The sequence below is a fragment of the Pleurodeles waltl genome, chromosome 4_2, assembly GCF_031143425.1.
Source record: "Pleurodeles waltl isolate 20211129_DDA chromosome 4_2, aPleWal1.hap1.20221129, whole genome shotgun sequence".
Taxonomy (NCBI): Eukaryota; Metazoa; Chordata; class Amphibia; order Caudata; family Salamandridae; genus Pleurodeles; species Pleurodeles waltl.
Genome location: NC_090443.1, coordinates 373,569,791 through 373,584,552, shown reverse-complemented (window position 1 = coordinate 373,584,552; position 14,762 = coordinate 373,569,791). Strand labels below are relative to the sequence as shown.

At 39.5% G+C, this 14,762-nt stretch overlaps 1 protein-coding gene across 4 annotated transcripts in view; it reads right to left on the bottom strand.

Annotated features, from left to right (window-relative positions):
• HCCS (holocytochrome c synthase) overlaps window positions 1-14,762 on the bottom strand; it is a 133,386-nt gene that overhangs the window by 83,452 nt on the left and 35,172 nt on the right. For all 4 annotated transcript variants that reach the window (XM_069231490.1, XM_069231488.1, XM_069231487.1 and 1 more), the window contains 3 exons: window positions 13,419-13,551; window positions 6,766-6,917; window positions 5,962-6,110 (listed from right to left, as the gene is read on the bottom strand). In XM_069231490.1, coding sequence (XP_069087591.1) covers window positions 5,962-6,110; window positions 6,766-6,917; window positions 13,419-13,533 — 416 coding nt within the window. In that variant the 5' untranslated portion in view covers window positions 13,534-13,551. The remainder of the gene's footprint in view (window positions 1-5,961; window positions 6,111-6,765; window positions 6,918-13,418; window positions 13,552-14,762) is intronic.

Below are 14,762 nucleotides of genomic sequence, written 5' to 3'. Positions count from 1 at the left end.
TGAGAAGCATGTCTATGACCCAACCACACCTGCTACCACAACCTCAGGAGCGCGTGGTGTTAGTTTTTAGTCCTAATTTCCCTCCTTTATTATTATTAGCTTCCATTGGAAGGGAGGATTGTCTGTCTGGCAGAACCCATGAAGAGGATTGGTGCGTTTCTGCAGCCTTGGCAACTGAAAGTGTCAAGAACACTATACCATGAATCGCAAACTGCACATCAAGGTGGCCACAGGTTTTTTTTTATTTTTTATTATTAAATGTGGCTAAATTTCTATTTGTAGACTGCAAAAAGATACTTGGGTAAAGACGGCTTACGATACAGTTTACATAATCTGTGCTTTATTTAAACACAGTTGCCTACCTATGAACATTAGTGATAGATGATTTCCTTATTTACCAACTTTTCCTGCTTTATAGTTGTTTTTCTGTAACCATGACTCAACTGTTGTCTTCATTGTAAGATGGCCACTACGTTAACCACTGTAGAGCATGAAAATCTCCCAAACTAGTCCATCTTTCATGTGCTTAGAGCCTCCAACCACCAGTGAACTTCAATTTTAGTGTAAGTCTGACACACATTGAAACGGTGTGCTGTTGATTGGTAATGAGTGTAAACGGAAGAGAAAGGAATCCAAATGTGAACAAAAGGCACGTGAGCGCACAAGTTCACTGGTGAAAGAGGGGAGCGCCCTTATCTCATTAGATGTTATCAGATTGTCTTGTGAAGAAACAAAGTAGTGCCGAAACAATGCCCTAAAATGGTCACTGTGGATGTTTAGGTGCTGTTGGTCACTGCTCTCGGGAGGGTTAAACCCTGGAACAAGCATGACACATGAATGTCAGGGACAAATGGGGAGAATGGATAATAGAGCAACGATGGAGCCATCAAATCGGAAGCCTATGACTGGGCTGAAGCCCACAAAGTACATACAACAGCTCTTTTTTCGAGCCAGTGCATGCGCACCGTCACTAAAACAAGACATAAAAATGATTTAAGATCTGGTGAAAAAGACCTTCCCCAACGAGGATAGATTTGAAATACTAAAATTAACATGCAGAGGAAGAGTACACTGACTAGGAAAATAATCCCAGGCCTTAGGCTATCAGCAGCGTCAACGATGGAACATGTTTGGAGGACCTAGAATGCTGTTTAGCTGAACTAGTTATACTTTGCTGGGAAATAGCGAAAAACGAAAGATCAACATGGAGAGTTTTTATGGTGGTGTGCACAAATTCTATTTCTTCCCAGTCAATAAGCAGATACTGACCTAATTACATTTGAGACATCTGTCTTTCAAACAGCTCAATCAAAGTTTTAACTTGTGATCATTCATTAAGCCAGGATTTAAACATTTGTCTATATTTCAAACAGCCTATGTGGATTCTCTTACAAGTCATAGTCTGCCTTAAATTTGTTTTTGCAGTCGAATCTGTTGAATGATATTATTAATCTAAACTTGAATGTTTTCCTGCAATTAATATGGCAATGCTTTAGTCATAGGACTGGTAGTTTGCTGTGCCCAAGTGGGTGCGAGTACTTTCAATGGAAAAATAATGAAATCCCTAATTTCTTTAGGAGGTCGCTGCACTAACAAGCTAAAGCCAACAATTCACTTCAGCTTTTTCATGAAAGGACAAAGTTTAAGGAAAGGTATAAAAGAAAAACGTTTTTATTCATTTCCAAATCATCTCCTTTAATCACTCATGGGAGGGTAAAAGGAGAAAACAAAACATTTTTCAGGCAAGTAAAAGCGCTAGCAAAAGACATAATGCTCTCTGTGATTAGGACTGAAAGCTTTCAATACAATTAAAAACATTCTTCAAAAATAGAAGTTTCATCTGAGAGGCAGTAGGACACAGAACTTCTATAAAACATTTGAAAATTATCCTACTGCATTTGGTTTGGGTGACAGACTGACATTTTTAGGAATGTTAGAGGCCCTTAAAACTCACAATGGTTCATTGAGAGATTTAGCTGCACTATAATAACAAGACACATGATGCTAGGTTTTAAGAGGCTCCAATATTGGTATGTATGTCAAATCATACTGAAATATCAAATGCTCTAAAACAGGTGGATTGTAGCACCCTTGCTCACAAACAATCTCTATATATATTTTTCCAGTATACTGAAATGTCAGAAAATGTCCTCTAGTCACAGGATGTAAAGAGCTTCATAAAGTACTAAATTCGGATAATGTTAAAATGTTCAATCAGTCCCCAACTGGTCTGCAGTGGGGTCTAGTAGTGTTATCTATTCTTGCAAACATTTCAAAGACCAAACTAATGGTGGCTCCCACCATCATAAATATAGAAAGTTCTGCTGGTGGCTAGGTTCTAAACCCCTTGAAACAGTAGAACAGTGGAAGAACAAATGAGAACCGTGGAAGGAAAAATTGGCTCCCATTCAGCTGGTTTGATGGCTGATCTATCAAGGAACCAGGAGAAAACATAATGACCTGAACTTGAAAAGTTTATAATACTATAATAGCTATACCACTCTTATAGTGGGTAGACTGTGTTTAAGAGCTGTAATTTCTTAATACACTGGAACAAAAGATACTGAAATCCCCAATTACTGCAATAGGTAATTTATCCATCCAAATGCTGAAGCTTCAATTGGGACTCAAACACTCTTGAGCGCATGCCCTCGAGTCTTATATTTGAAAGGGTTATCATTTAATTCAGGCTTACAGGATTGTGGAATTATATATCTACTTGTCCAAGGGACAAATGCTTCATAAATATATATGTGCACAGTATAAAATACACTTATCCCATTTGAAGGCATGTAGTGCTGAGACAAGTCTTCCCAGTGTTCTCATATCAGGGTTCTGATAATATCTTCTTTGGTTATGCCAGGGTTCATGTTATTTCAGGCTTTGGATTCTAGCAAAGCTCTGATTGTGCCACATCTCAGATTACAGGAATTCTGAACATACAGTGTTTTATTTCTGTCAAATATTTAAAAAGTCATAGGATATCTGTATGAAAGGTTTCTTTCAAGGACAGCTTCTTGATCACATTTGGACTCTTAATAGGACATGCCTTGTTATGCCAGATTAGCATATATCCTGAACTCTGCTACAATTATTTAGCAGAGTTCAGGATAAACACATGTTTACTGCTCTGCCTCTTACTTTAGTTTCTGAGGAAGAATCTTATGAACATTTTACTTTAAAGCATGTACTCAATTTAGCAAAAGGTTATAAACCCAGTTTATATTTGTGGGTCAGTGCCTAAGCTGGTAGGTGGGGGTCAATAAGATCTCTCAGTCTGACCTTCTCCACTTGAACACATTGTAAAGTTCTCAGGGAAACCATTTTATCTCACTGTGCCTCAGTTCTCTTGTTTACAAAATTGTGAGTGTATGCCAACAACTCAATCAATTACATTTTACAACTAGATGAACTCTGCAAGGTCTTGTCGCAGTCAAAATGTTGTGTGTCTTATTCTCAAAGCTATTTGCACATGGAAATATTATTTTGATACTTCTATTTTAGAAACACACCCTAGTCTTTCTTGTATGTTTCTGCATATACTTGTATATAATAAAGGAACATTCTGGCAGCATTATGTATAGCTGTAAATTGTTACACTTAGCACAGTGTACGTGTTTTTGCAATGTCACCTTTGTAAGTAGTGCAAGCTGATCTTACAGCGCGCCGTTTTTCCTTAGAACACTCACCCAATATTAAAGGCTTTACATTAGTGAACCATGTACACAATTCTGAAGATACTACACATGTGGATGCGCATCTTTGTTTAGCAACAACCAATCTCCTTTCCCACAGGAATAATTAACATTGTAAATCAGCAGCAAAAGGGTTTGTTTTGCAAAGGTTGGGTCTACTTATCCAGTGGACTAAATAAATATGACAATTTTCCAGGATCCCAAACAATAGATGTCCTAAGTGTTGGACTATGGTACTCCAAACTTCTGTTGATTTTCCACACGCATTCTGAGAATTTCTAAAAACAGAACTGGCTATTAATAATCACCCCAATTCAATTGTTGGCCAAGATCTTCATGTTGCACTGAAAAGCTTGAATTTGAATGTTGCACATTGAAAGCCCTGGCATAATGCTAAAGAGGCAAAATATTCCCTTAAATACCAGATGTGGCTGTTACAGTCTAGATATAAAGTGCTGCTACACTATAAACAATCTACACACAGTAAATGATTCTACACTACCTAAACAAAAGCAATGTTTCTTGATAATTGTGAAAGATCATTCAATGTACAAATTATTTTTAGGCCTTTGCATTAATGGTCTCCTGCTTCACATTAAGAGGGACTTGGTACGCAAACAAACCTGATGGTGGGGATTGCCCATACTATATATATTTTGGGCAGGATGTCCCAAATGCAATGTTTGCATTAGTTCCACCTTCGACTCTTAAAATAAAATAAAAAAACAACAACATTTTCTCTGAATGATATTAATGGTGCATGGGAAGCTTTGAACTTCATTGAACGAGCCTCTCGAAATAACAGAGTGTTATAGGATTTATAAATATTTTAATGCATTCCTGAAACAGTTCTAAACAAATTAAAACATTTCTTAAAATGGAATAGTTTGATGCCTCGCAATGGATAATCTTAATTGTTTTCACCATATGTTTCGTTCAATCAAGGCAATGTGTTTTGAAACTAATTGTAATACCAGAACATAAAATGTTTTTGTAGACCACCATAGGAAGTTTTTATCCAAACTAAACAAAATGAGTTTTTCAGTTGCTGGAACTTTCTTTGACACTTTAATAGGATTCAAGCTTATAATGAGATATTCCAGGACAGCAGCTTTAGGAAGGGTTTCAACAATTCCAAAACATTTTCCAACTCCTTGGTGCTTGCTTACACTATCAACTGCAGAACGTAATAATAACATACTTCTCTAATAGGCAAAGGGAGAAAAACTGACATATGCCCCTGGCCAGAGATAGTCCAAAAAAGACTCAGCGCCTCAATAGGAGTTCGGCGGATGGGAAGACCCGTCCGTGGAACTTCCAAAGGGGAGGTCGCCGTCACACTGGCTAGCTCCCCGTCGGACCCATTATGAGTTTCCTGCTAGGCTGATAGGAGGAAACCAAGGTCTCTGGGTCGAAATCGAGCTGTCTTCAATGCTGTCACCTGCAGGGTGCAAAAGCATCCTCACAATGTTCCCTGTCAGCACAGCAGACTGTGAATATTGCAAGGGTGCTGGGCAGGGGGACCCCTGCACATGCCATGTGCACCTGTTTACCACCAGCCTTTTCATGGTGGTAAAGCTGGCAGTGGAAACGGCAGAACCCTAGCGGTCTGACCACCAGGCAGAGCTTAATTTGTAGAATAATAAGTGCCGGTGCTCAAAGCGCTGTTCAGAAACTGGTGGTGGTGGCACAGGCGCACTGACTACCATACTGAGTCTTAAATCCACCCTCAACCCGCTTTCATCCACTGCCAGACAAAGGATGACACAGCAAACAAAGTGTTCTAACCGCACCATGAAATGTAGACAATGCCTGTGGGTTGCAGAACAGCTACATGAACCGAAGGAGGAGGACAGGATACATACATTTATTTAAAATAATTACTAGTCCCATCGCACATGGGAGAAAAATGTAATAGCCGGCCCTGTTAAATAAGGGCAGTTACTAGGCCACCAGCACATATTAAGAAATTCTGCAAGGGTCATAATGTGGAGACCGCCACAGCAGCAGCTGGCGGTCTTTAGACCGCCAACCTCGTAATAAGGCGTTCATTGATCACATCAAGGGACTACTTATATTCATCTTTCTGCCTTTGGTCACACTGCTTCTGAAGAAAACATGAAATCAGTGCGACTGCAGGACTTAAACAAGAACTTACAATTGAACATGTCCAAAAATAAGGTACATGGCTGCATCATTCTTATACATATTGTTTCCAATGCTCTTTTTTTCAATGATGTGAAGTATGGTTTTTCTATATACATACCCTTTTCTTAGCATTGCATTCCAAAACATCTGCTCAGATGGGTACACCCATTTAGAATCAGAAAATGCTCTTGGAATTGATGATTCTTCCCTGACAACAGAGAGTGGGAAAGGCTGATCAGGAGCTGGCGCCTGATTTGGTGGTGGCATCTGTTGTAAAAGAAAAATAAAGTACTTATGTTACATAATAGTCATATAAAATGTAATGTAGGCTAGGAGTTAAAGTTGATAACCCTCTACATTAGTTTAGCACCCATTCAGGTTGCAGTAGAACAAACATTAGAGTCTCCATTACTAACTTCCTTTTCATTACAAGGCAAGACCACCCCCCCCTTTTTTTCACCTACTCCCAAACACACATGTATGAGATTTAACAAACAACGCTAGGGTATGCAGACACTTTATAAAATCAAACAGCTATCTAACAATATTAGTGTATATGAAGAAAGAATTCTAAAATGCTCGGTGTTAATATGATGGAGGAACGTGATCTACAAGAGAAAAAAACTGAGCTATTGAATGTTAGCCCAAGACGGTATAATCCAGCCTATTTTAAAAGATTATTACTGACTGTAATTTTTTTTTTTAGGTACAAGGTACATTCTCGTGCATGCATGCAATTTAACCCAGGTAAATACAAAGAAAATCCCACACTGATCCACCTTTTTGGGACTGTTTTGGACACGCCTAGGCTAAACGTTTTGTGAATTATACAGGAAAAGCAAAAGGAATTGGGGAAAGGCAAGTACTATCACAACTATGGCAAAACAATATGTATTTATTATTTGCAAATACTAAAAGTTACCATGTTACTAGGGTCAATGTCATCTGTCTTTGCAGAGGCAGCACTAGGACATTCAACGTATTCGTATGCTCTTTCTTGATGCTGGGGCATAACAGGACAGCCTACATTTTCAGCTTCTGTTTCTGGAGAAGCCTGTTTGTGCATTGGACAACCTGAATTAGGAAAAACAAACAGTCATTGAATTCTTTCAGCACATTTAAAATTCAAATGCATACAAATCACACCCAACAATCTGCAAAACATGCCAACTCATACAATATAAGATATAGGGGAAAATCCTCAATAATTACTCAAGTTCATATAGTCTTGAGCCCAAACTCTTTTATACTAAAAACAGTTTATTTAATACTATTTTCAGCCACTATCAAAGACATTCACAAAAATGATCCCTTTTCAACAACACTGAATCAAAACAAATCATTGTAGTACAGCAAAAATATACGTGGAAATAATAAATGTTTTTCACTAGATTCACCTGACAGCCCATTCATGCTGCAAGCGTTAACATGTTAACATTACATACACTCTTCTGTCAATCACACTCCACTCATTTGGTTACACTCGAACTAGAAACATTGTACAAGAAATAATATAGTGAACCAGACAGACGTCCACCCCAGAATGTGTATTTCTCTCAAGGGTAAGTCTCGTTGCAAACGTAAAAATCAAAGTACTATACATATGTTAATATCCAAATCAGGTAACAGTGAAACTCTGTGACAAAGATGGAGGGATTGTCCTCCTTGACACTCGAGGCTATAAAGAAAAAACATTAAACAAATCTTGAGTATACATGATCGTTACTGAACTGTTAAAGAGGACCCAGAGAAAAGTGTTAAAAATCTTATCAACACCATCAGTGAAGATGCAGCCAAAAAAGAGATAATCTGCAACCAAGAATATGAATTCCTGAATCGTACCAATACCCGACTACCTTTCATTTATGGAGTTCCCAACATGCACAAAAATATGTCAGATCCACCTTTGCGCCCCACTGTATCAAACATTGGGTCAGCTACAGCACCTTTGTCAAAATACGTAGATGTATTTTTCAAACTGCTGGTGAGGGCTCAATCAGCATATATTAAAAATTCAGGACACATGTTCTACAAACTTGAAGGCATAAGGTTTGATCCAGAAACAGAAATCCCGCGCACCATGGACATTGAGGCACTTTAAACCAACATCCCTCAACTAAAGGCCTTGGATGAAATTAATGAGATTACGAACAGATCAGGAGAGAAAGGACACAGCAAGTTCATTATGCAATGCCCGGAAATCGTCCTCTGTGAACACGGAGCTTGATGGAACTTTATATCAAAAGACCAAAGGAGTAAGCAAGGGGACGGCCTGTACTCTGAGTTTGGTGAACCTGTATAAGGGGATTTTGAAGAAAAATACATATTTAATGAGGTTGCCCATTTCTATGAAAATATCCACCAGTGGTCAAGGTACATAGACAAAAAATGTTTTGTTTTAAGGAAAAGAACACCTCCTGGCACTAACCTCAAATTTACCCCTAATATGAGCATTGACAGAGTCAAATTCCTGGATATTTGAATCCAACATCAGAACCAACAGATCCAAGTTGCTCTGTACATTAAGCCCACAGCAAGGAATATCCTTTTTCACTTTGAGAGCTTCCACTCCAGAAGCCAGAAACAAGGAATTCAATTTAGTCAGTTACTACAGTTGCATAGGAATTGCATCAATAGGCAGGATTTCCTTATCAGTGCTCAGACATTCAAGAAGAAATCACTGTCAAGAGAATACCACAGATGCCTAGTGCATTTAAAAGAGCAAAATACTATAATAGGAAACACATGTTCTAGGATTGATTGAGGAACAATGCGGAGAAACTAGTGTGCGTGATACGTCACTCTAATCTAAAATACATCAGATTGGGAACAGTCCTAATACTAATCGAGACTTGGGTCTGTTAACTAAACCAATATTTGCTTTTAAGCCGAATCGCAATTCGACTAACATCTTAGTTAAATCTAATTTGGCTGACATTAGCAACATTTGCCAGACGTCTGTAACGAGATTTAATCCAGTTAAGGGTGACCATAAGTGTGGACCATGCCACACTTGTGATGGACTGTGGTTGCAAACTCTATCCAGTGAGGGCACAGGCAGATCACTTCATCCAACATTACCAACTGTAGATCATCTAACGTCATACACCTCATTTAATGTCTGTCACCGGTTCCATGAGAGAAACTGGCCCTGAATTTAGAAACCAGATATAATGAACATAAATCTGTGATTCACATCAAATGTAGTTGAGCACCACTGGTCGAACACTAGATATGAATAGGACACACAGAAAGGAAGTTGGCCTGAATCATCCTAGAGAAAATAAGATCAGAGCGAGGCAAAGATGATACCCAAATATGCAAGAAAAGGGAAGTATTTAGGATTTTCACTCTGGGGACCTACAAATGAAGACTCAATGAAATTATGCCACAGGAAAATGCCTTCAACTAAAGATTCCCTCCTCTTCCGCCTTACACCCCCTTTTCTCCATCTTCAGTCTGGGAGGGAGCTCTGGTCTCCATTTGTACACCTAAAAGGCAGGGGGTAGGTTGGGGACCTTGGGCTACTTCTGACTTTTTGTCTCTAGCCATATATTATACCCTAGCAGTATTGCTACTGGTACAAGTGCCTTGGTCCCATGTCTCTTTTAGCGGGGGCTCATGAAAAGCTAAGTATGATAGGCGGTGTCTGTCCAGTTCTATTTTGTGACCTCAGGTTTAAGCTGGGGGCTGCTAGTACTCTTAGTTTCTCCCTATAACTGCTGGTAGCCTTCTTATTTTTCTATTATTGTTACTTTTCCATTGATGTTTTGAACATAGCAGCAGCATGGGATTATAAGGATTTTTAGTGCACTTTTTAAAATTTGTTGTATATATCTGTGTGTAGAATTGAACACAATAGAGTTCAATTTCTGTACTTTAATTCATTTCTGTATTTTAGGGTGCAATAGACTACTTCCAAAACTGTGCCAGCTTTTGTCCAGAGACGCAGTAGTGCATGTTCTCTCCTGGTTTGACCCTGCGAGGGACGATGCCTTTTTATGGAGGTCTGTCCTCCGCCTATGCCTCTGATTCCACTTACGGGACGCTGCCGTTGCACAGGTTAGACAAGATGAACAGCAGTCATTGTGGAGGTAAGGAGTCTCTGAGGTAGTTGAGTAGAAGCTTCCCTCTAGTTGGTTTGGGATTTTTGGTTTCCCCTCCATGCAAAGCCACCTCTGAGGGTAGCCATGTCTTTGACCACTTATGACCCAGCTAGCGTCATCTGGTGTAGGTCATACAGTTGACTTACCTTCTATTTAGAGGACCCCTTAGTTTCGAGTTTCTCTGCAGCAGACCTGGGAAACTGTTTCTCAAATTTTAACTTCACTACAAGGGAGCTTACAGCTCTTGCATGGTTTGGCCCCTTATCCATCTTAGATTGGATACGTGTCTGTATTACTCTCTTTCTGTGTTTTCAATGGTGCTGTTTCCATTTTCTATCTTTCTAGAGGTGCAACACTGTGTTGTTTTCATTATCTCTCTGCAGCCTTATCAGTTCAGAGTCATAAGTGCTTCCTGTATTGCTTTGAAGTGTTTTTGGCATACAAGTTTTATGTGTATATATATTAGCCTGATTCTGTTATTCCCTTTGTGGCTCCTGGCATGTTTGAGCTTTTTCACAGTATCTTACCACCTTGTATTCTGAAATTTGCATTTGGAGACTTTTATCGAAATGTTTGTCTTGGACTAATGGAGTGAGGTGAGCACGTAGAACATGGATTATGCTGGACACATATTAGTCTCTTGTTTTCCCATGCTTGTTGACGTTGTTCTGTGTTTCCTCTTCAGACTTTTTTCTGAGGTAAGCTTTAATGAAATATGGACTGTCTTCTCCGTGGATATTTTTGTCTGATTTATCTTTTTAACATGAGGTCTCTTTGCTTAATTCAGTGGGCCTCTGCAAGAAGGTATCATTTGGTCCCTCGACTACTCTACAGGACGGCACTATCATGAGCCTGCTAGCTTACCTTTTTGGTCACTTTACTTTTGCAGACCCTGCAGTACGAGGTGTTCAATTAGTTACAACTGTCTTTACTATGGGTGGTCTATATCAGTGTACAGTTTGGTGGAAGGCACTCACATTTCTTTTGCATGGTAATATATCATATGCACTGAGTGAATGAGTCTACATCTGGGACCTTTAGCATAATTCCTTTGACATTGGTCTGATATTCTCATGCATGTTGTCCTTTCCATTGATCATGTGGCCAGACTGGTCACTGGGCCAATACTCACATCAAGATGGCAATATATGTGTTAACTGGTGTGTCTATGTTCTACCCATGAATATGTTTCACCTAGTATTTGTCTCTGACACAGAGTGCACTAGTTGTCGGAGTACATGGATTTCTATGAAATAGGATTTCTTTTAAATTTGTTTATGTTATTTTGAGCCCATTATGTATTTTCTTTTCAGACCTTTCTGCTCTTTTCCCCCGACATCCTGACTGGAATTTTTCCGCTTTTCCTGTTTGTCACCTGCACCCTGAGGAAGGTGGTGCACCTTGGTCTTCACCGTAACGCATGCAGGCACCAGTGGGAACAGAATGTGAACCAGAAAACCATAAGCTGTATATACCAATAAGGAGTTTTGTATTTGTGACTCCTAAAACAAACTATGTTTTGGTTTTCTCACATTGTATGTGTAGCCTTCAGAGGATATCGCTGTATGGGGGATTTGGATATTAATGTATGTATAGTATAACAAGATTTTTATATTTGCAACAAGACTTACCCTGAAGAGAAATACATATACTGGAGTGGAATGCGGTCTGGTTCACCATATTATTTTGTTTAAAATATTTCTAGTTTGAGTGTGACTGAATGAGTGGAGTGTGATTAACAAAAGAGTATGTAATAGTAACACTTGCAATATGAATGGGATGTTGGATGATTCTAGTGAATACCATTTATTGGTTCCACATATATTTTTGCTGTACAATGATTATTTCAAATTTAATGTTGCAAAAAAGGGATTATTATAGTTAAATTCTTGCTAATGTCTGAAAATAGTATTTAATAAACTCTGTTTTTAAATAAAAGAGTTTGGGCTCAAATCTCTATGATGCTGAGTAATTATAGAGGGTTTTTCCCTATATCTTCTGTTCTATGAGCTGGTAGGTTTTGTAGATTGTTGAAGCTGTTCTCCCCTGGCTCTGCCTCTCTCTCTCTCTCTTTACAGGGCCCTCCTTTGTTCAGTACAAATCACGTCCAACCTTAATAATGCTTCAGATATTTACTAACATTTTGTTTTCAGTGCAAGTCACATTTGTGGGGTGGGACATTAATACTGAGATGTTCAAGTGTCTAGGAACTATCAAGAGAAGAGGGCAGGGATGCTTTGTTTTCTAGCCAGAAACTGATTTTCCAGACTACTAAGTCAACTGAGAGAGTAGTGTTGGGATGCATTTCATGAATGTTCAACAAGATACTACAGGGCAGTAAAAAGGACCTTTATGTGAAAATCTACTAATTTTAAATGACTGCTGTGTAGTAGATATACAAGCAATAGTAGGCTTATAAAGATAGTTTGATGTTATGAGAATGGCACTTGGGCGGTAAGGGTGCTTATCAGTTTCCAGAGTCTTAAGGATGCTAGCTCAAAGAAACTGCTTAGTCAAAGTCTTCTACACTTTCTATCAGGTTGATGCAGAAAATGTACTGTCTGTTCCACTGTTCTGGTGTTAATGCTTAAGGGAAATGCATGGTATACCAGACATCTAGAGCAGATGGCAGAAAAGAAGTATTTGAGGTAGAGCCTGGGTCCTGGCACATTGTTGGCTTCAGAGAATGGGATCATTGGTCATGTTTAACATACTTGAAACTGGGACAAATAAACAGAATACAAAAACAAAAACAAAAACTAAAGAATTAAAATAACCAGAACCAAAGGCAGCGGAGTGCACAGCATGTAAACCGGCAATATATGCATGCTGCAAATGTAGGTTACCTCACCCCACTTTAAGGCACAATTTCAGTGGTCACAGCAACAACTGTTTCTAGTTTGGACTACAAAATCTAACATTTGAGGTGTGCAAAACTTTTATTTTTCCAAATCTGTGTAAAAATGGAGCAGGACTGTTAGGCCACTACAGCTTAGATAGGGGGTATCTGGACCTTGAGGCTCTTCAATTGATGACTTTTCCACAGTTTTGCATTTAAAGTGTGCATACTCCCCTTCAAGCTCTGGGTGAAATTTCACAGAAATAAGAGCACAACTAAACTAATCCACACACAAGGAAGGAAGATCCTTCTCAACCTGGACAACCACCCTGTGGAAGGCCATACCCATCACCATGCCATGGCTCCTAACTACTGCACATAGTTCACACCTTAACAGCTTTATTTAAATCCTAGCTTGACCAATTTCCTTAATTGTAATCAAATTCCAATTAAAGGTGTAATTACAAATGTTCTGAAAAGTTCATAATCACCATTAAGAAACACACAAGATGATTAAAAAAATACATGTTAACAGCTCACCATTTTAATCAAGGGTGTCAAAAAAATTATGGTTCACTAGGTTTCTAACTGATTTAATATTTATATTTTAAACAATGCAAAGGCCGATACCTTCCATTCTCTTTTGCTGCATCGGACATCCTGAAGATACAGGTGCATGCTGAGGCTCCGCTGCAACATTGGATGGCTGTTCCTGAGCCGGCAGAGTTGATGTTGATGCCCCCATGGCGTCTTTAAAGAAGTTCTGAAAACAACTGTGCTTCAGAATTAAAGTTCCAACAATTAGACATTTTTTAAATTTCATATTCTGGATGAGGTGGTCAAACCGTGAAAGTGAAAGAAGACTGCACACACATTCAGTTTGTGTACATACATTTTTTTTTAGAGTCCTTGATAACTAAAATCCACCAGAGGGTTCCGGAGATATGAATTTTGAAAGCATTAAAAAAAAAAAAAAAACAACAAGCACAAACAAGCATTGGCAAGGTAAAAAACGTTTGAAAACGTTGTAATAGTTTTAAACACTGAGTTTGGAGACTCCAACCCTGGTTGGGCAACCAAACCAGATAGAATAGGGATCTAGGAGTCTCAAGAGAAAACTTGGACAGTTACCTGGCCACCAGAGCGTTTTTAAAGCAAGTTTCAAAAACTTTACAGGACAACCACCATTGCCTTCTATGGAGTGGTCCTGATGCTGAGGCACTCTCAAGCACAGTGATGTGTGGTATCTGGGAGTCCTAGAGTGCATCTTGTATGCCACAACCAACATGGCTGAAGGATACCTCAAGTGTGAGGACCTTGGTAGTGCACTCGTGGAGGTGTGGCTACCATGGGCAGCACATCCACTGAAAACGGCTTCTGAAACAAGTTTCACCTTCCTTGACCCTGGCTCTACCCTGTCTAGGGGAAAGAAAAGGCTTCCTGTGCTGGAGTGTTGTCACAGAGGCCCTTCAAAAAGTGGCTTTCAACCTTGGATGCTTGCCTTCTTGGCTAACATTTTGCAGCCCATCGTGTGGGTGTGTCGAGGTGGAGTCGCACCTCTGGTGCTTTTGTTCTTGGCCGGGGAGTCATTCACATGTCTCCCCAGGAGGCTAGAAGAATAAGTTATTTACCTTCGGTAACGCTTTTTCTGGTGGATACATTAACTACCTGTGGATTCCTCACCTAAAGAATTCTCCCCCACGCGCCAGCTTCGACGGAAATTTTCTTCTAGCTCTGCACGTCTACGATGACATCACAATTGCCAGACTCCACACGACGCCGTATGACGTCATCCAGGCAATAAGAAGTCCTCTACGACGTGGAGACGTCAGTTCCCTATTTTCCGTGCCTTCGAGTAACGGTTTTTCTTCGAGGCTAACAGGGAGCTACAGTTGTACTTCGGTGTTACTATGTCGCAGCCAAGAAAATCTGGCGCGTGGGGGAGAATTCTTTAGGTGAGGAATCCACAGGTAG